Source organism: Parus major, chromosome 9, assembly GCF_001522545.3.
Source record: "Parus major isolate Abel chromosome 9, Parus_major1.1, whole genome shotgun sequence".
Taxonomy (NCBI): domain Eukaryota; kingdom Metazoa; phylum Chordata; class Aves; order Passeriformes; family Paridae; genus Parus; species Parus major.
This window is the reverse complement of record NC_031778.1, coordinates 5,350,922-5,372,429: the sequence shown is the minus strand read 5'-3', so window position 1 is coordinate 5,372,429 and position 21,508 is coordinate 5,350,922. Positions and strand designations below refer to the sequence as shown.

Here is a 21,508-nt window from a genome sequence, read left to right as displayed (position 1 = left end):
TTTCCACAGTTCCTCTTCAGCTCTCTTGGAGCCATTTTATCTACTGGAACACCAATATATGAGAACCATCTCTTCTCCAGGCTGAACAGTCCAAATTCTCTCAGATTTACCTCATAGCAGAGCTGCTCCATCCCTCTAGGTGTCTTCTTGGCCTCCTCTGGACTCCCTCTAACAGCCCCATGTCCTTCCAGGGCTGGACACAGTGCTGCAGGTGAGATCACACCAGAGTGGACTGGAGGATAAATTAACCTATGGTAGCAGAGAGAATTCAATTCAGATTATTCCACCAGCACTTATGGGACTTTGCTTCCGTTGGATGCACACCACGAGTGTATGGAGTGGTGATGATGGAAGCCATGGTGCCACCTGCACGTGGACATGGCTTAAAGTCACAACAGCCCCGGGAAGGCAAGGCTTGCAGTACCGTAGCAGTTAATGTTATTTAGTACTAAGCTTGAGAATAAAACATCTTGGCTCTGTTTCCCTGTCATTCCCTTTCCCTGGTAATGTCACCAAACTTGGACAGAAGCTTCCAAAGCTGTGCATTTGCCTTGGGCTGATTTTGCTGAAGCTCTCGGAAGGGAAGGAAGAGGTAGGAAGCAGGCTTGGCATTTATGAGTGTGAAATAGAGGGGAAAATATAGAGCTTTCCTTATGGAAAAGAAATCTTGCTATTGTTCCCCTTCAGAAAACCACTCTGGGGGCTGGGCGTGCCCAGGGATGTGCTCTTGTGTGGGCCCATTGACACTGAGGCACATCAGGAAGAGTCTCTGAGGATCCCACCTGTGGAGCATCCTCTGCCCCCTGGACCTGAGCCCTGAGTGCCCTGCCCCACCCCTCACTCACTTGCTCTCCCATCTCCCCTCCCTCCAAAGGCTCAGCTATCAGCACCCACCTCCCTGCTCCCCACGTATCTTGGGGGGCTTATTTCCAGCAGCTGGCATCCTTTCCAAATCTCCCTCTCCCCATCTGTTGTTATCAAGCCTCCTCTCTCCTTATTTTGCTTAATTTCTATCTTTTTCCTCTTGGTTGTCTTAGACAAGCCTGTGTCTCTCTACATATGCCCAAGCATTTGCTTTCGAGTGCCTTAGGTTGGTTCCTGCCGTTATCTTCTTGCAGGAGGGAGAGAGCTGCTGTTCCTTGCTTCGGGAGCGGGACCCGAGGCAGTTACTGAGGAGTGATACACTTGGAGAAGTGTCTTTGTGGTCTCTCTGAGCAGAAAATTTGTTGCTGTTTCTCTTTCTTTCCAGATAACAGCGTCAAAATGTGATCAGGTTGGGTTAGTTTGCGCGTGTCTCTGCCTGTGGCCAGACCCCGCACCCTTCTGGGGAAAAGTGACTCCTCCTGGTGTGATGGGCTAGAACCTGCCATTGGGAGGTCTGGAATATGGGTTTCAGGCTGGGAGTTTCGGGAAATAAGTTCTGCTTCATTTTGGGCAGTTCAGAAAGGTTTTTCTGGAAGAGGCTTCAATCCTGCGGGAAGAGTGGTTGGCAAGACGGCATCAGCTGGTGTGAGATGAAGGCTATTCTCGCCCAAATAACTTATTTTTTCCTTGCTGTTGGAAGGATGCCAGCCCATCCTTCGCTCCTCTGAGGCGCAGCTTATCCTGCCGCAGGCATCATCTCTGACCAGGTTTGCCCAGGAGGGTGTGGGGAGCCCGGGACAGCAGCGAGTCCTCCCCGCCTGGATCACACGAGTGCCATCCCAGATGGATGCGCTGCTCGGCACAGGGAAGCTGGTGCATTCTAATTGCTGGCATCTTTACTTGTTACGAGTGTAATTGTGAGAAGACGTTTGTTTTTGTATTGATAATTAGGGACTGGAACAGATGGCGAAGGCTTGGTTTAAAGTAATGTGTCCATTAAAGAAAATCTACTGTATACAGCTGAAGATTCTTCACTCCAAGAGAGCTCAACTCTCAGTAGCAGAGCTCCTCTGTTCCTAATGAGGGGTTGGGCTGTCACAGCCTGGCCAGTGCAGGATCCCGGAGACTTCTCCCAGTGAATGTGCTGAGCTCCCTCCTGACAACTGAGCATCCCCAGGTACCTGCTGTGCCCACGTGCAGGTGGGCAGGTGTGGAGGGAAATGCTGGAGGAGCGTGCCTGGGGCAGGGGAGGGGGTGGCAGTGTCTTGAGCACTGAGCCTGACATGGTGAGACTTCTTGATCCAGCTGACAGGTGACAGGTTCACTCGATGTGGTCAACGATGCTGTGCTGGATGTCAGAGGCACAGGGGAAAGGATGTTCCCCTGGGGGTTTAATTAATACCCTGTGCCAATTAACGAGGACTGGTCCTCGCAGAAGGGCAAGGCAGGTGGGAGGGGAGGTGCAGTGTGTCCATGTGGCTTCTCTGCTCATTAGGGCTGCTCAGGCACTGATCTGCACTAATCCCCTTGTTAGCATCATTCCCTGCCTGTCTTCCTTGCCCAGTCTCAAGTGATGGATAGGTGGGGGGTTTGATCCTGTGTCCCCTGACCTCTTGGGATATTTTACAGATGTGGGTGCTGGGATCTCTTTCTTGTTCCCCATTTCTCTGTGAGGATTTGGGATCTGTGAGCCCTTTCCTGTTGAAGGAGGGTGCTCAGCAGCCATAGCCCCAAGCAGCCTGGCCATAAATGCTCCACCAAGGTCACAGGGTCACTTTTTCATCCCAGAAAATGAAGTAAAACCAAGATTTCCTCCAAGAGGAAATAGGAGAGGTCAATAGGAAGTTGCTGAGCCATGTCCTTCTGATGCCAGTGCCTCTGCAGTCATAGGGTTGGGTGAACTCAGCAGGAATTTGAACTCAAAGCGGGGATTTAACCATCTTATTGTATTTAACAAAAACCTCCCAAATTAACCATTTTGCCAGTTTATGGATCTTCTTGTCTATGGCAGTGCCCTTGGGAAATAGGACAGGATCTGCACAGGAGATGGTCTCCAGGGGGTCAAGATCTCAGCCTTCTTTTTCCTTTGCTTTGCAAATTACTTTGGAAACATGGAGCCATGGAAGTGCAAGTGTTGTTCACAAATATGGGATCCAGTATGCATCAAGCCAATGATTACACACTTGAGAGAGACATTGATTATTTATTTCAGAGTTGCCCAAGCCTGGGTTCTTGGTGGTGTTCAAGCACCCCAACTACCAAAGCTTTTTACTATTTATACATTTTAGCAATCAAAAGAATTAGCATTTATTGACTACAATCTTGTCTTATTAATTAATATTCTATCTTTTGTTCATTAATGACTATCTTGTTTCTCATGCTAATTAGAGCTAATTAGCTCAGTCTTCCTCTTCTTTTGGGTCAATGTTTCTTGGGTCAGTGGTCTGAGTTGCTGGTCATGATCTGCCCCTGCCAAAATTACCTTTTACCCATCAGAGCTGATTTCGGTACAATTACTGGGTTGGATTTATTAGTTTCTTCCTTGGCTTGAGGATTCTGCTAAATGTCCTTGTGGCCTCTAAGCTCTGCATTCTGTGTGCCCACTCTCAGTGCCACATCACACTCATCCTTCTTCCCAAGCATTATCAACCTCCCCTAGGACTGAGATCATTGAAACATGTGGAGCCCTAAGCCTTAACGAGGCAGTTCTACCAAAATGGAATTTCTCTTTCCAACACCTGGACATCACTTAAAGCTTGTGAGCTGCTGCTTCACAGATTAAATCTCCTTTCTTGTTGATTAGCCTTGAAAGTTACAAAGATCAAACATTAATGAGCATCCTTTCTTAAGAAAATTTTACATATTCCACATTTTACATCACAAGTTCTGCATCTGTGGTGGAAACTTCTTGAATGTGATCTCCTTGGCCACAGGATTACCTAGGGACTCCAGAAACATCCAAAGTGAAAGCTTCTCTGCGGTTCCTTTCCATTTATTCATTTATTGTTAATTAATTTCTCTATTTACTTAGCTATTTTGAGGTCTTCTTCAGCATTGCTGCTATGTCTTCCTGCTTTCCTTCCAGAATGTGGAGCCTTTAGGGAGGAACTCAAGAGGGGGGAAAGGGTGAGACTTTGGAAGGGGTCTTGGTGAGTGTCATCTTGGAGCAGAGCTGGTCCTCGCGTGCTGCCATCCCACAGGGCGGCTGTGCTTTATCAAAAGTACATTCCTCTGTCAAAGCCCAGGGAAGGAAGCTGTAAGTGTGTGCAACAGGAAGGGAGATGATGGAGTGAAAAGCCGTTCTGAATAAACCTTTGGAAGAAGTGCCTTTCCTGTAATGGAGCCTGTCCTTATTTATCACAGAGGGTGGATGAGTCAGCTTGGGTCCCAGCCTGGCCATGGTCCCTGTGTCTCCCTGTTCTCCACTGCCTCAGTTTCCCCTGCATGGCACAGGGACACCCTGTTTGCTTTGGAGGAGAGCACCAAGTGTTTCAGGTGCTCTCAGAGTATCACTGACAGTGCAGCCCACTGACAGGGGGCACTGGGAGATGTTTGCATGGCCTGTCACTTCCACCTCTACATCCATTTATGCCTGTACACATCTTCCTGCTCATTTGAAGGGCTGTTGCAAGGATTAATGGCTGTTTAATTAGGGGCTGGGCTGTTTGGAAGGGAAGGAAGGCATGGAGGTGGTGGGAAGGTGAAGGGTGGTGAGAGTAGAAACTTGCTAGAGGTCTGGAGCACAAGCGCCTGGCCCCATTTTGACAAGGGCCTGGAGTGACAGGACCAGGGGGAATGGCTTCCCAATGCCAGAGGGCAGGGTTAGATGGGCTGTTGGGAAGAAATCCTTCCCTGTGAGGGTGGTGAGGCCCTGGCACAGCTTTCCAGAGAAGCTGTGGCTGCCCTTGGATCCCTGGAAGTGTCCAAGGCCAGATTGGCTGGCACTTAGAGCAACCTGGGATAATGGAAGGTGTCCCTGCCCCTGGCAGGGGGTGGAACTGGATTTAAGGTCCTTTCCAACCCAAATAGTTCCTTGATTCCATGATTCAAGACTGGAGAGTAATTGCAGCTGGGATACTTAATTTTTTCTGCCAAATGGAAAATGACTGAAAACTACAAAGTGATGTGTGACAGTGTGAAAATCACCACACTCTACTGTTTCCCACAGGGAACAGGAATGAAATATCTCCTCTCTGAGGGCACTGTGAACAGAAACAGCTGGCACCGTGCAAAGCAGGGGGCTGTGGCCTTTGAGCACCCCTGGCAGTGCCACCGCAGCAGCCCGGGGCCTGTTTGGGGTGCAGAGGCTTTGCCAGCTCCCATCTCCTTTTCACTCCATGCCTTGGGAGTGCTTTGCTCTCCCTGCCCCAGGGCCCTGGGAGGGATTTCAGGAGCGGCTATCACTGGTGTCAGGGTGGGGAGTTCCTGGTCACGCTTGTCCAGCTTTGCATCCTGGAGCGGCTGGCAAAGGGAGGGGTTGGAAGATTAATCGGAGTCTTGTTTCCCGCCTCTGATTGCTGGAGCAGCCCTGGACAGATTAAAAGCAGCAGCCTGGCAGCAGCACAGATTCCTGCGCTGATTTTTATTTCCTGACCTTTATTTCTCTGGTTGCACCCCTTTTCCTGGCACTGCTGTGAGTACCTGGGACCATGCAGGAAAGGGGAGGGATTGGGGATGCTTAGCTCTGCCAGTTGCTAGCGGCACATCTCCTCCTGTTTGGTCAGGATGCAGGAATTGAGGCAATTAATCTGCATGTCTGCTTGCTGCAAACAAATAAATAAAACCTGGAGGGTTTTCCCCATCTGTTTCTTTATGGTGTTGCTCTTGCTATTATTCTTGCTATATTTTGTTGTTTTTTTTTTTTTTAATGTCTAAAAGTAGGGATGATGTGACTCTGTGAAATATTGCATCTTTTGATTTTTAATTTTTCTTTTTTTGTGTTGGTGATAGTATTTTCTTTTCCTGGGCAGGGAAGGGCTGGCAGTGTGAGCTGGGTTCAGGCCATGACTCCTTGAAAAGAGTCTTGTCCCCCACTGTTAGCTCCAGAGCAAAACTGCCTTGAGTCTATTGGGGCAGCTGTTGTTGATTCCTGAGCTCTCCAAGGGTCAGGTGCATGCCTTGGGAGAGCAGCTGAGTGTTTCCCCATGTCTCTGTGCTCAGAAACTAATGGAAAACTTAAGGAATAACTAGTTTACTTTCCTTTTCTTCTGTTTCCTCAGAAACTTTGATGGATACGCGGACCGCGACGGCCGAGCTGGGCTGGACCGCCAACCCACCTTCAGGGGTAAGTTCCACTTGTCCAGCTGACCTTTATGTGATCATGGGGGGTCCATGCCTTTAACCCCACTATTTATAGGGGTAAAATGCTCTTGGGAAGCCAGAGGAGTCACAGTGGGAACAGCAGTGCCCCATAGGGCTAGTGTGGGGTGCCAGGGCATTGCTGTCTGGCTGAGCCAGACTGAGCATCCTTCCCTAAGCCGATCCTGGCACCTTAGTGAAGATGGAGCTTGTCTCCATCTCCATGCTCTTTCTTCCCCTTCCTGTCCTCCTTCCTCATGAAGGGTTCAGCCCCATCACTGCTCTCCATCCCCCTGCTCGTGCCTTCCCTCTCCCTGTGCCAAAAGGCTTGTAATTAGGAAACATTAGCAGGCTCCAAACAGCTTTCATACCTGGAACATCATCCATAATTGCACTCGGCAGTGCTCTTCCTTGGCTATTAATGTCACTTTTATGAAGTAATGAGGAACCAAACACCCTGAGGCACTTAAAACATCTTTTTTATATAATATGAGCCTTTGAGGAATGGAAGCATAAAATAACCTGACTCACATTCTCCTGGCAGAAAAAGTGAGAGATGGAGCTGCGGGTGGGAGGGGATGTGAGCTGATAGAAGGGCACCACAGTGGGACAGGCAGGTTGGGAGCAGCGGCAGGGCCTCTCCCTGGTGATTCCAGGATGTGGCACCAGAGGGGAAAGGATGCCAGGCTGCATCTTTGGGTGCCACTGGCTTGGCCAAATCTTTGAAAGAAATGATTTTGCACACCATCACCAAAGCTGAGCCACACCTGCAGCAGATATGAAATCCACTCCAGACATGTCAGAGCCCCTTGAATTGGGGTATTTTGCTACTGAATTGCTTTGGAAAAATTATGGGCCCAGATAAATTGCTGGAAAAATGCAGGAGGGGCATGTGCAGGTGATGGAGACAGGATATAAATAGCTGCCTGCAGCTGCTGTCACTAAAAGCCTGTGTGAGGCAGGCGGGGAGCTTGTGTTGTAAGGCATGGTGGTCTTCAACTCTGCAGAGCAGCAGAGTAAAGCCTCTCCCCAGACCTATCCCTGCATCCCACTGTGTGCATCTCTCCATCCCTCTGTGCCTCCCTGCAGCCGTCCAATTCTCACTCCTCTGAGAGCTCCTGGGGAGGCTTCTACTTTACAGGAGCATGTATTAAATCTCCCACAAAGTATTTAAAATGCCAAGTCTTTTATCTAAATCATAGGATCTCAGAATCCCTTTAGGTTGGAAAAACCCTCTCACACGATCAAGTCCAACCATTAACCCAGCACTGCCAAGGCCACCACTGACCCATATTCCCAAGTGCCACAAAAACTCTATGGACAGCTTTTATGGCCCTCCAGAAATGGGGACTCCACCACTGCCCTGGGCAGCTGTGACAGTGCTGGACAACCCTTTCTGGGAAGGGATTTTCCCTAATATCCAATCTCAACCTCCCCTGGCACAGCTTGAGGCCATTTCTACTTGTCCTGTTCTCTGGGAGCAGAGCCTGACTTCCCCCTGCCTGGCCCCTCCTGTCAGGGAGTTGCGGAGAGCCAGAAGGTCACACCTGAGCCTCCTTTTCTCCAGGCTGAGCCCCTTTCCCAGCTCTCTCAGCCCCTCCTGGTGCTCCAGCCCCTTCCCCAGCTTCATTCCCTTCCCTGGACACACTCCAGCCCCTCAATGTCCTTCTTGTCATGAGGGGCCCAGAACTGGATGCAGGATTGGAGGTGTCCCAGCAGTGCCCAGCACAGGGGATGGTCACTGCCCTGGTCCTGCTGGTCACACTATTCCCAAGAGGATGAGAGGCTCCTGGCGGCTGCTGGGTGTCAGCTCCTTCTCTGAGACTGCTCTCATCTCTCTTGGGGCTGGAGGCACAAGGATTTGATGACCAACCTCTCCTGTCCCTGGGTTGCCATTGGTATGGCCTCTGTGCAGGCTTTGGGTCCCTTTTGGGTCCCTTTGGGTGGTGGCTTCTCCCCATGGCATGCTGAGCTCCCAGAGGGGCTGTTGACCCCAGCTCACAGACCTGGCCCAGGCTTGAGGAGGGGGCTGTTGATGTTCATGCTGGGGCCTGATGCCAGCCAGGCTGCAAGGGCTGTGGTTTCCCAGGATGGACTGTGGCAGGATGTGGGCTCTCTTCCTGATGGACGTGCTTTAAATCTTGGTGGAGACAGAGAACAACATTGACATAATCCCCAGCTCCCTGTGAATTATTTAGTAGTATCTCATCGAAATGATGTATTTGTCACTGTTAAAACATTGGTGGCAGCAGCTGCTGGCACTGTGGGTCCTTCCAGCCACAGGGACCTGCTGCTCCCAGTACTCGGTACCTGGAGTGCTCAACCCAAGGGATTCACAAGGCAGTGCCAGGGTCTGGCCCTTGGAAAATGCATTTCATGCTGTTCCTAAATGCAGGAAACCTTGAAGTGAGGCAGTGGTTGTTGGCAGGTTTTGATTCTGAGTTTTGAGGCTCTGAGATTTTTGAGGACGAAGAGGATTCCTGCCATGAAGGCAGAGGTGCCATGGGGCTGGTGTTAAAGCTGGAGGAGAGCTTGTTGTTTGGCCTTAATTGGAGGCTGGGCTGTAATGCAAAGCCCAGGTGGGAACAGCAAACAATGGCAACCCCCTTGGTTGGGGAGGATTGTACAGCTCCTGCTCTGAAAAGGTGTCTGGTAATGAAGGGGCACTGAATCCCCACTCCTTGTGCACAGGGGAGGGGGCTTTTGCAGCGCTTTCCTGGCATGGGATGAGAAGGAAGAGCACTGGGCTGGATGGGGGAGGCTTTTGTGCTGGTTTGGTAACCATGGCTAAACAACAATGCACAACCTTGGGTTCTGATCTTGGCTTAAGTGTAGCAGAGCTGAGTAGGTGGGCCTGGGAATGAATGTTCTGCTGTACTTGTTGGCAGCGTGAGGAGGACCCTGCTTTGAAAACAAAGCAAAAACCTGTGTTTTGTTACATCAAGGCTGTTCTTCACAGGAGGGAAGCTTGGGGATGAGTTGAGAAATGTGGTTGTTCAATGGAAAAGGGAAGAGGGGAAAAATCTGTGAGGTTTCAGGGTTGGCTGTGGTGCATCACAGGATTGTCAGGACTCAGTGTGACAGGGCAGGGTGGCATCACCCGTTGTGCCCTGTGTAAACACAGGCGTGAAGGCTGCTGCAACATCGCTCCTGGAAATTATCCCTGATACTGAGGGAGCTGCTTAAAGATTGCCATATGAATAATGCTGTTATGAGGAGACTGTAAACATGGATTAGTTAAAATGAATGGATTATGAGGTTGTAAATCTGTCTGTAGGACTCTAATGCCATCATAGACTATTCACAGTTTGCCGCTGTCCCTTAATTGAAATTGTAGCCTGGATTATATTAATGCCCTTCTATAAATCGAATTGCGAATCTATATTCCCTCTCTCCACAGCAGTAATGTTTTATTTAGTTGGTTTTCTTTGCCGGGGGAAATGATCCCGTTGTGCCGGGAGCTCGGGGTCAGGCTTGCTCTCCAGCCCACATACTGGCTCGGGCTTTAATGAAGCTGTGGCCTCATATGCTGCCTTCCCTCCTGCCTCCAGGTGCCTGGGCCATCTTTCTTCCCATTTTTACATCCTCTCAGTGTAGATAAGGCAGTTGTCCACATGAAAAGACATTTTAACATCAATTGGGAGAAATGGGGAGAGGCATGGAGGGGTAAGAGGGTGGGGATTTCTTGCGGTCCTGGTCTGGTTGGTGTTCCTGCATGTGCATCACGCTGTGTGCCCATAACCACATTCCTTGTCCCCTTTGGAGCTTTGGGATTGTCCTTCCAGCCCTGGCCTGTGCAGGCTGAGCGGCCATGGCCGTTCCCTCTTCCTCCTTCTCACCACTTCTCCCTGCTCCTTTCTGCAGTGGGAAGAAGTCAGTGGCTACGACGAGAACCTCAACACCATCCGTACGTACCAGGTGTGCAACGTCTTCGAGCCCAACCAGAACAACTGGCTCCTCACCACCTTCATCAACCGGCGCGGGGCTCACCGCATCTACACCGAGATGCGCTTCACTGTGCGGGACTGCAGCAGCCTCCCCAACGTCCCTGGCTCCTGCAAGGAGACCTTCAACCTCTATTACTACGAGACAGACTCTGTCATTGCCACCAAGAAGTCTGCCTTCTGGACGGAGGCGCCCTACCTCAAAGTGGACACCATTGCTGCTGACGAGAGCTTCTCCCAGGTGGACTTTGGGGGCCGGCTGATGAAGGTGAACACGGAAGTGAGAAGTTTCGGGCCCCTGACCCGCAATGGCTTTTACCTGGCTTTCCAGGACTATGGGGCTTGCATGTCTCTGCTGTCTGTCAGGGTCTTCTTCAAGAAGTGCCCCAGCGTGGTGCAGAACTTCGCCATCTTCCCAGAGACGATGACAGGTGCGGAGAGCACCTCTCTGGTGACAGCACGTGGCACCTGCATCCCCAATGCCGAGGAGGTGGACGTCCCCATCAAGCTGTACTGCAACGGTGACGGCGAGTGGATGGTGCCCATCGGCCGCTGCACCTGCAAGGCTGGCTATGAGCCCGAGAACAATGTGGCTTGCAAAGGTAAGGTTGGGTTTGGACAACAAGCCCTTTGTGTTTGTTTTAGTGCAAAACGTTTGTCCCCAAACAAACTGTTTTGTGCAGTGGACAGTACTTCCCCTGATGTGGTTTTGCCCCAGGGAGCAGGTAGGAATTTGGGAGCTGTGGTCACTGTGGTTTCTCGGTGTGCTCTGGTCAGTGGCCAGACCTGGTGGGCAGTGTGGTGATGGCGCAGGTGGTGGTGCTGGTGCTGTTGCCACCCTGCTGGAAGTCATCTCTGTGATGTGGTGCCTTCAAAGTGCTGCGCTCGCTGGACAGACTCTTTCATCTGCCTCGTTATTTCCATGGCAGAGCCAGGCAGCTGCCATGAGGCCCGGCTGCCGTGGGGCTGCTCTGATTCTCGGTGTTAATTGGAATTGTTCTGCTGGTTTTTGGGTTCCCCAGCCACGCTGCCAACATGCTGCTGCCTGCTGGAGTCCTGCAGTGTGAGGTTATAAATATGGAAACAGTGCTCACTGCTTTTCACCTCCTTTTACCCTTGTGGTGAATATTTCTCAAATACCATTGGAGTTTTGGTCTTTTTTTTCTGTTGCCCGCCTTTTTCTTCTCTCCCAAATTAAGGTATTGGTTTTGCACACTGCTTGGAAGGAGGGGAGAGGGCTTTGTGCCCACCCTGTTTTATTAGTTCCAAATAGCTTCAAGAAGGTCAACAGCACCAGGACAAGGAAGGGTTGGGAAGAAGAAGGTCAAAGTGCTTAAGGACTGCTTTGGCATGTAGTGATGGGAAGAGGTCCAACTTGGATCTCTTTTGGTGCAGATGGGGGAATGTGTGTACCACCAGGCTTGGCTGTGATGCTCCCTGGGGAGTCCCTCAAGGTGTTTCTTCTCCACCTGTAACACACTGGATATATGAAAATAGCAAATCTGGGATTCAGGCTGTGGAGAAGCTTGTTTGATGGTTTGCTCTAAACCTGGGAACTTGTGTAGGTTTTCACCATGCAAAGCCTCATTCCTACCTGGCCAAGATGGGGGTGGTGACAGCTTTCCTTTGCCAGGGCTCCGGCAATCAGGAAGCCCCCAGAATCCTTTCTCAAACAGCATGGCTGAGGGATTTCTGTGAGTTTTGTGGCTGAGCCTTCGTGTGGTTTTGTTCCCACCAGGAGATTCCTGTGAGGAGCCGAAACGCTCAGTTGGAGGGAGGGTTCCCTGCAAACCAAGTGTTTCTGGCAGGCGTTCCTCTGCTATTGAACTAACACAGAAAGTACATGTGGTTATATGGCAAAATGACATTTATCATCATGGCAAAACAAATACTAATTTTAGCTAAACACTGCTATTGGGAAGTAATGTCACTGCCAGAAATGGAGGAAAACAGTGACAGTGTAAAACCGTGGATTTTGGAGGTGTTGACCTCTCTGCCAGCTGGAGGAAGTTGGGGTCTTGAGTGGTCCTGACCCCTGGGAAGACTGTGATGCACCTTCTCATGGGAAGGGGAGACGATTGACAACAGCAGAACGAGAAGCATGGGAGCAAATCTGCCGAGGGTGGGTGTCAGACCCATCTCCATGGCTTTTCTTGTGCCCTTTTCTTGTGCAAACTCCACAAGGGTTGTGAAGTGTTCGTGCCATCCAAGCTACACCAGGCAGACCCCACTTGGGGTCTTGGGGATTTGCTGGGTTTTCTGTGCCCTGGTGCCTGTGTCTAGCTGTGTTCCTGCTCCTCAGCATTGATCCCTGAGGAGAAACTGCTGAGCTCCTGGTGAGTGTTTTGCCTTTGCATGGGAGTGTGCTTTGTATTCAGACTCCTTGAGGCGAAGATTAGGGATCCTGGCAGCTCCAAGGAGTAGAAATATCCCTTATAGATTGACTGGCAGTATGTATGATCCTGAAAGGCACCAGAGTACACTGTGGGTGCAGGGAAAGTGGGTGTTAAATGGTGCCAGTCTTGTCTGTGATGACAGGAATTTGCTGTTTGATGATTCCATGGGTGCTGGTAAGATGTTGTCTGTGGAGGAGAGCTCTGATGTCTGCCCTTTGCCAGTCCTGTTGAGTATTTTCCAGTTCCTGTGTTAGGAGGACAGAGAAAAGGCTGGGATTGCATGAGACTTGTGTGTCTGAAGGCCCTACTCAGTGCTGCTGAGGAACCCAAATTCAATCTATCCCCCATCCCTTTGAAGTTCACTAAAACCCCTCCAAAAAGCTTGATCTGGGGTTAACATCAGTAATTTTGGAAAATTACCTTTGTTTGAATAAAAATCTGACCTTGGGTTGGACTCTGGCTCTGTGGTAGTTCATTGGCCATCAAGCTCCTTCTCGTATCCCCATGGACCTGGCCAGGGAAGACCTAAGCCCACTGCTGCCCTTCATGAAGGTTGGTGGGCAGGAGGTGGAACATTGCAAAGTTTAGAAATAAATATTCCTTGATTTTCTATATGACTTTGTTTTCTCTGAAAGGTTGTATTCCTCTGCCTGGTTTGCCTGGCAGGGAAGCTGCTGGGATTGCACCCTGGCTGCTGGGAAGCACACACTCCTGACATCTGCTCCAAGCCTTCATCAGCCTGAGATGAGACACTTAACAAGCCTGTGGGAATTGTCACCAAGGAAAAAAAACCAAAAAAAGAAAATCCCTCAGTATTTGAAGGCTGAAAAAATAGGCTTAATTCCTGCGTGGTGAGGAAAAAGATAGGTTTGGATTGTTTAGCTCCCCCAGCTCCGTCTCATCCTCGCTCCCCTGGGAAGGAGGCTGTGCCTGTCAGGGGGCCATTAGACCAGAGTGGCTTCGTGCTGACAGTGGAGCTCGGACCACTCAGGGATTCATTAACCCCGGCTTTTAGCGGCACTTACGGCTCGAGGGACACACAGGCACAACGTCATCTTCATTGGGGGTACTCAGAGCCCTGGGGAGATTATCCTCGTGTTTTGGGGTTCATCAGAAGGATGGGGGGCTGCTACCACTGCCGTGCCAGGATGGGCGTGGGAGGGAGGGGAATTGTCTTTGTGGATCAGCCACAAAGTAGATTATTTGTTCCCATCCCAGGCTGCTTTGGCACCGACTCCCTGGCGCAGCTCTCAGCCCAGTGGGCTGCCCAGCCCGTCCTCTTGGACACCCCATGCCCGTGGGGGTGGTGGGTCAGTGTGAGATGGAGGCTGTGCCTGAATCCCAAATGAATAATTCATTCGGTGTGTGAGAGAGCCCACGCTCTCCTCAGGCTGATATTAAATCCATTCGTCTTGCTCTGCCCTGTCCCTCAGCCCTGCTTTACGGCTTCCTGGTGTGGTCAAGGGGCAATGCATCATCGTGATGGGGAGGAGGTGGGAGGGAAGGTGGCAGCAGGGATCACTGGGAGGCGGGGGAAACCTTGGATGAGCGTGCTGGGTGGATTTCGCTTTTTCTCCTCAAGGAAGATTGTTAAACCCTTTCTCTCTTGGTGTTTGAAACCTGATGATGGCAAAGGAACCCCTCACTAGAATGTTGGCAGTTGTGTCTCTTGGCTTTTATCCCTATTGACTTTGGGGACTGGGCACTGCATTTCTGCCTGCTGGAATTGTGCTGGCTTTCTCTCTGACCTTCCCAGGGCCGGGCACTAACTCGGGTGCACGGAGAAGGAAAAAGTCTGGAACTGAACTCACTTTGTGCTGAATTTCTATGTTGTATTTATAAACCCAGGAAGAAGGGGTGAGAGAGCAGTCCTGCTGCTTCCCGGCCTTGTCTCACTTTCAGTTTTCCCCTCCTGGCAAATTCCTGTGCTGGCGCGTTCGGGAGCCTCCAGTCTGCTGCTGCCGGCCTGTCTGCTACAGCCGCTGGAAATCTGACCTGGCAGGGGGGAGAAATCAAAATAAACCCCACAAAACAAGAGCAAAGCTGGGCTGTGTTGCCTGCAATACAAAGGCTCCTCATCAAGCAGCCTTGCTTCCAGGCATCCCTGGCTTTCCACACAGCAGCCGCTCCTCCATCCCATCTCCAGCCCGGTCCCCCCATCCTTCCTCACCTGCTGACCGATCTGCTGGGCTCTGCCCAGCCTTTGCCAAAGCTCTGTGTGGGTTTATCCTGATCTCCTTCATCCCTTTGATTTCTCTGTCTCCTTTCTGTGTTTGTCCTTCTCTTCTGCCTTTTGTGTGGAGGAATGGATTGGGGAAAGGAGCAGTGGGAGTGGCACGTCCGACCTTGAATGTTGAGGAGTGAGCAGCTCCATGCTGGTTCCCCTTTTATCTGCTGCCCCTGCTGAGCAGCCCTGGTGATAATTATTGATTTCCTCTACTTATCCATCACAGAAGATTGGAAACAATGTGATTTATAAAGTGATTTTTAAAATAATTGCGAACATTTTGCAATTAGTAGTAGAACAATTTGCTATCACTGAGAACAAGGGAATTGTCAGGTTTTCCCAATGAAATTGTTGCTTGTGTTGAGAACCGGGAATTTTTGGTCTCTGGCTGTGCCCTTGCCTGCCTTTTCCCTGCTCCATGGTCCAGCCTGGTGTTCCTGCACCATTTTGGGGCACTCAGGAGAGGTTTTCTTGAGTGATATTGGTTTAGTCCCATGGGTGAATGGCAGCAAGGGAGGTCATGGTGACACAGAACCCTGCTCCCTGTGCCTTTAGCCGTATCTATCCCATCCCTGTGTGCTGCAGCTCCATGCCCAGCTGCCTGGATGCTTGGGGCAGGGTGAGCACACCAGGGATTGGCAGGGGCTTCAGAAAAGCCTTTTTTTTTTCTTAGCTTTTAAGGATGACTTAATTTTTTATTTTTAATCCAATCTGCTGGTCCATACAGTTTCCTGTGATGGAAAATCATCATCTTTCCAGCCTCTGTGCTGACCTCTCCTCCCCAGCACTCCAGCATCTCATTCCAGCATACCTTGCCTATAAGTGATTTTTTTTTTTTTTTTTTTTTTAGATTTTATCCTCTAAGACAGGAGGGGAAGAACAAAGAGGTAAAAGAAACGTGCTTGCCCTGCCCTTCTCTCCTTCCACCTGCCCTTGGATTTGGTTTAGCAGGGCACGGGATAGGGCCATCAGCATCCCAGAGTGGGCCAGACAGGACAAGGGCTGGGAACAAAGAAAAATATTTGGGCTTCAAAACCATGAGCATTTCCTCATCAAGCTCTTTCCTGAGGACCAGGTTTAGGTCAACCAGTTTGTTCCCAAACCTTTCCAAACCTGTGACAAGCAGCTGATGCACACTGGGGTCTCTGCGTGGCATCTGGGTGGAAAGGAGCGTCTGCAACTGATGCTCATGATGATTTAAGCGTTTTTCCAGGGAAAATATTTCCCTGTGGGTTGTAATTGGGATTTCAAGCTTTCTTCCTGCCTAGCATCCCATGGCTAGGCAATGTCAGCACACTGGTGCTGTGGATCTCCTCCCTGTGCATTGCTGTGCCTCAGCTCCCTGGGGCTTGGGCACCTGTGACACACTACCCACTAACCATCCCAAAAGCTGATTTTAGACCCAAATCAGAGCAGCCGAGGCACTTTCCACCCTGAACGGCAACAAAGGTGTCTAGGGGGTGTTTTATTTCAGGCTTAGCTGAGCCACAGACCTCTGACTGCTCAAAATGGGCTGTTTTCCCTTTTTTTTTTTTTTTTTTCCGTTCCTGTTTTTTTTGGCACAATATCAAATTTCCTGCCCCTCTCTCTCCCATCCCACATCAGCCCAAGCCTCTCTTCCTGCTCGGGCTGTGCTGGGGAATGGCAGCTCTTGCCAGCTCCTGCTGAATCCTGGCAGCGATGCCGGAGGGAGAGAGGGATGCTCCCCTTTGTTGGAGGGGCTTTGCCTTTGCCTGGAAGCGATCTCCCGGCTTCCACCACTGGGTGGAACAGGCAGCCCAGTTTTACCACGGCCACACTGTGGAGGAGAAACAGTGAAATCACAAAAAAAAAATTAAAAAAAAAAATAAAGGAGCAAGAAAAAGAAAAAAAGTGTGATTTTTCCTAAATTATGCCTTAGTGAAGGCATCCATTAACCTCTGTAATAATTTTGCAAGGAAAATGTCCAGGAAAACCTTGTTAACTTTTTTTCCTAATGAGTGTGATGGGTTTTAATGAAACTCTTAATTAGACGTTATTAGCCCAAATGTGCCTCTGATGGATTCAGGCCCTTTTCCTTCCCCCAGCACAGGGATGGGGAGGGTCCACGCGTCCTGGCTGCTGTCAGGGAGGAGGCTTGGGCACCACAGCCACCACTCCCTGTCCCCCAATCATCCCTGTGATCCAGACCAAGGAGAAAAAAGGGCAAAACACTGAAAATACCCAGGCAAGGCGTGAGTGGGGGCCAAGTGAGCATTGCAGGGCTGGGATTGCCAAACTGGGATTGCCACAACAGTGACCTCACAGATTAGGTTATGGTCCACAAGCTTCCATGTATGGCTTTATTTTTCTGCTTATCATTTTTTTTCCACCTTAAATTGTTCCATGGGCTGTTTCTGTATTTCCCGTCCCTACCATGAGAACTTCTGAGTGTTTATAACATTGATTCCAGCCTTAGAATAGGAAGAAAAATCCTCCTTTGATTTTCCCACTCACCCAAGGGTCATTCCTTGTGACTGTTTGCAAATGGAGGCATAAAACTGCTTCCAAACCTTGTTCTGTTAATGATCTGTCCTTTTGGGAAACTTTCTGGGTAGCTGAAGAGCCTGAGGAAATGTTGGGGAATTCTGGGGTGCAGAGCTCCGTGGGTGCGTATTCATGGGCATCCCTGCAGCAGTGGGCTGTGGAACCCACCCATCTTTCCCAGCCTTCTCCACACACCCAGCCCAGGAGAGCTGGCTCTCACCCTGCTGCCAGCAGGTCGGAGGCCTTTGCTGTGCAGCAGGAGCAGGGATTGTTCTCACGGACAATGGGAGAGCCGCAAGGAAGCGCCAGATCCGGCCCATGTCCGGCACCCGCATTGTTCCACCCTTGTTTGCAAACAGCCAGCACCTGGCAAACCCAGTGACTCAGCCAGGGTCTTTTAAAACCTTTCTATAACGTTTTCCTTTTTTTTATTATTTTTTTTTTAGGTTGGTTGTTCTGGTTTTTTTTGCAGTCACGAGAGAACTCCTTTGGGAATGGCTCTTCTTGCTGTGGTTTGCTTGCCAAGGGGTGGGAATCTCATCCATGTTTGGGGCTGTGCTGCACCCTACAGCCCATGGCACGCTCCAGGCGCCAGCATCTCTACCAGTAGGATAACTGTAATAATCTAAAACATAAAGAAAAGAGTTTTTACCCTGGCTGGGGAAGGGGCTGGAGCACCAGGAGAGGCTGAGGGAGCTGCGGGGGCTCATCTTGGAGAAAAGGAGGCTCGGGGGGGCCTTGTGGCTCTGCACAACTCCCTGACAGGAGAGGGCAGCCGGATGGGGTCAGGCTCTGCTCCCAGGGAACAGGGACAGGAGGAGAGGAAATGGCCTCAACAGGTTTAGATTGGGAATTTTGGAAAAATTTCTTCCTCAAAAGAGCTGCCAAGCCCTGAAACAGGCTGCCCCGGGAAGTGATGGAATAACTGTCCCTGGAAGTGTTTGAAAGCTGTGTGGATGTGGCACTTGGGGACATGGTTTAGTGGTGGCTTTGGCAGTGCTGGGTTAATGTTTGGAGTCAATGACCTTGGAGGGCTGTTCCAACCTAATGATTCTGTGATATTCTATAATAGTAAAATGAATTTTCCCCCTCAAGCCATGAGATAACTAATCACCACTCCCCTGTGCAAGGCTTCATTTGGAAGCTGAGTTGTGCTGTAGTTGGGCATTGTGGGTCTCCTGCAACCCCTGCTTGGGGAACCAGCCCTTCACAGATGATGCTTTAGTAAGTGAGAGACCCAGAGTGGTGAAAAATCCATTGACCAGGTGGAATGAGATGCCCTGCTTTCCCCTGGCTGTCTAAGGAGGTTTGTGTGGCTTGGATGTGCCAGCTGGGACACTGCTGAGGAAGGATGGAGCCCGCTAGGATGAGGAAAAGCAATCAGCGCAGAGAGCGAGGTTTTAATTTGCTCCCCTCTCCGAGCCCCGCCGTGCGCTCGGGTGGTGACAAATGGAGCGGTGCCGTGGGTGTCAGCTCCGAGTGTGTTACAAGTGGTCATTTGTCACGCCTGCTGCCTCGGATTGCAGAGGATGCGTGGAGAGAGGAGCGGGGTGATTAAATCAAAGCTCTCAAACAGGCCTTTGGAGGAGCCATGGGAAAACCCATCCATCTTCAGCCAGTGCAGCACTCATGGCCAAGGAACCTCCATGACTTCACTGTGAGAGCATCAAACCAGAGCTGTGGGCACCCCAAATTGAGTTCTGCACCCACCCCAGGGGGAAATTACTGTTCTCCCACCCTAGGCTCCAGTAGCAGCCACGAATATGTCATTAATGGCATGGAGGGAGCTGCATCCCTTAGTTTTTGTGTTCAGCCCAGGACTCATCTGCTTGTGTCACATTTATTGTATGAAATGGATTTGAGGCAGGAGAGCTGTGGACTGGAGTAGGAGCTGGTCACCTTGATGTTCTCAGTGTGGCTGCATCCTGCCTGAGCATGGCTAGGCTCCCAGCAGCAGCACCCCTGTGAGCAGGGAGCAATTCCTGGGATAACGTTGTCCTTCTCTTGTCTCATTCCTTCTTGCCCTGGGCTCTCTGGGGTGATGCTCTGGTTGGTACAGGCAGAGCTCTGCCATCTCCTCACTCTTCTTGGGGAGAGCTGTGGAGTGTGGGGCACAGAACCGTGTGCCAAGCTGGAGGTGGAGAGCTCCAGCCTCAGGTCTGGTCTCTGGACTTGCCGCCTAAAACTTGTCTGTAAATGCAGGGGCATCCTAGAAAATTATATACAGGGGGAATTATGAATTGAATTTCCATCCTGGCTCAAGCAGCTTTGCCAGGTCTGCAGCCCAGAGAGGAAATTGCCCTTGAGAAGAGACACAATATTGACTTATGTTTTTATTTTCTATTTTGTACTTTATTATAGTACATACTACATCCAGGCTCAACAGATCTGCCCTGGCTCTGGACATAGCTTTGGTGGGGGTTGGTGCACGCTAGCATGTGTCCCCTCCATGGTGCAGAGGGTTCTGGTCACCCTCCTCACAAGTAGGGATTAATTTGATGTTTATGAGTTTTGCACTGATGCAAAACAGGAAATTCGAAACAGTTCTGGGCATGGCAGAAAGGTTCTCTGGCTGTCTCAGTGTTTCCAGGGACTGTCATTCTGTGTGTAAACCCAAATCTCCTGGTTCTGCCGTGGACATCTGTTTCAGCACACCAGGCAAGCGAGGGTGGCAGTGCTGGAGGAAGGGGACAGGACCTGGGATTATCACAGATCTCCTGCTTCACATCAGATCTGCTCCTGAGCTCTTAATCATGTGTTATTATTGAAGACAACTTATTCTTAGAGAGCCCAAGGTGCAAATTATGTTTCACAGCTAAGAAAAGCTTCCAGAGCTGCCTACGTACAGTAAATCCTTGCAATCTCGGGTGGCTTTGACTTATGTGTACCAGATGTTGAGGATGGAGGAGACCACTCCCTTGTGCCTGCTTTTTCTATCACCAGCATACACACAGGTGGAAATTTAGGCAGGGAGAAGCTGTCTGGGCTTAGAGGTGGGGGTCAGTGAATGTTCTTCCACCCTGCAGCTCTGGGCATCTGTTCTGTCCCCAGTGGTGGCACCAAAATGGACAGTGCCAGAGTGTTCACACTGCTTGCAGGAGGTCCTTGCCCTGTCTAGAGCAGCTAGCCTGCCCTCCCCACTGTGGCACTGGGGTGAGTCAGTGGAGGAATCATGGAATCATGGAATGGTTTGGCCAGAAGGGCTTTTCAAAGGTGTCACCCTTGCTGGTGCTTTGTGTCCTCTCTCATCTCTGCAGCTGGATAGGAAGGTGCCTTTCCTCCCAGGAATAGTAATTGTGGCTTGTTCTACTATAAATATTCATTGGGAAGCTCTCTTAATTGTTTTTCTAATTAATTCCATGCATGGCACTCTTGGGGCGGATGAGGAATATGCCTTGGTTGGGAGGTCCTCCCATGGCAAATCTATTCCTGGGCATAGTCCTTAAGCAGTCAGCTAAACCACAGCCCCCCACGGTTCAGCTCCACCAGGATGGCAGTGTCCTCCTGCTCCATGCTGGGACATCTCAGCACTCCAGTGGGACCCAAGGCACAATGTCCTGCAGTGCTGTGTCAGGGACACAGGGAAGCTGTGTCCCCCCATGTCCCTGCCTGTGCTGGCAGTGCCAGCCTGTCCCTGTGGCTGAAACTCTCCCCAGCCCCATCCTGGGGTGACTCTTCCTTCACGGTGTCAGCACTAACAAGGAACCACTTCAGACGTAATTAATGAGCACTTGATGTTCTCTAGGTCGAGGGGACACTGCATGGCATGAGCTGAAGAAGGACGAAGAGGTGCTTAATTAGTTCCTATTAGGGATGGGAGATATTTGCTTCCCAGCCAGGAGGGTACTGTGCTTTGGGGAGCCCCATGGTGATGACACCCCAATTTCCCAATCAGAAAAGGGGCTGGAATTATGGAGTGACATCGGTGGTTCCCAAAATCCCTAGCTGCAGAGGAAAGATGCATCTTCTTCAGGGGGCTTTTAACCACAGCCCCTGCCAGCAGCTCTGTACCTGGGGGAAGAGCTTCTCCTGGAGATCCTCCAGGAATTTTGGTGCCTGTTTGAGCTCTGTTGATGAAGTGGCTCCATGGCTCATGCAGGCACTGAGGGGTGAACATGATGTGCTGGGTTAGATGGCACATGGAAGTATCAGCTCTTCCAGTCTGTATCTGTCAGCTCTGGAGTTTCACATTGCTGCAGTTCATGAGGGAAAAAAATAATTCTCCATGGAGCCTGATGCCAGGAGTGGGGGAAGAACCTCTCTGGGGGTTGTGG

General features: G+C 50.5%; 1 protein-coding gene across 2 annotated transcripts in view; it reads left to right on the top strand.

Moving 5' to 3' along the window:
- EPHB1 (EPH receptor B1) overlaps positions 1 to 21,508 on the top strand; it is a 77,390-nt gene that overhangs the window by 18,903 nt on the left and 36,979 nt on the right. For both annotated transcript variants that reach the window (XM_033516731.1, XM_015638147.2), the window contains exons 2-3: positions 6,084 to 6,148; positions 10,027 to 10,708. In XM_033516731.1, coding sequence (XP_033372622.1) covers positions 6,084 to 6,148; positions 10,027 to 10,708 — 747 coding nt within the window. The remainder of the gene's footprint in view (positions 1 to 6,083; positions 6,149 to 10,026; positions 10,709 to 21,508) is intronic.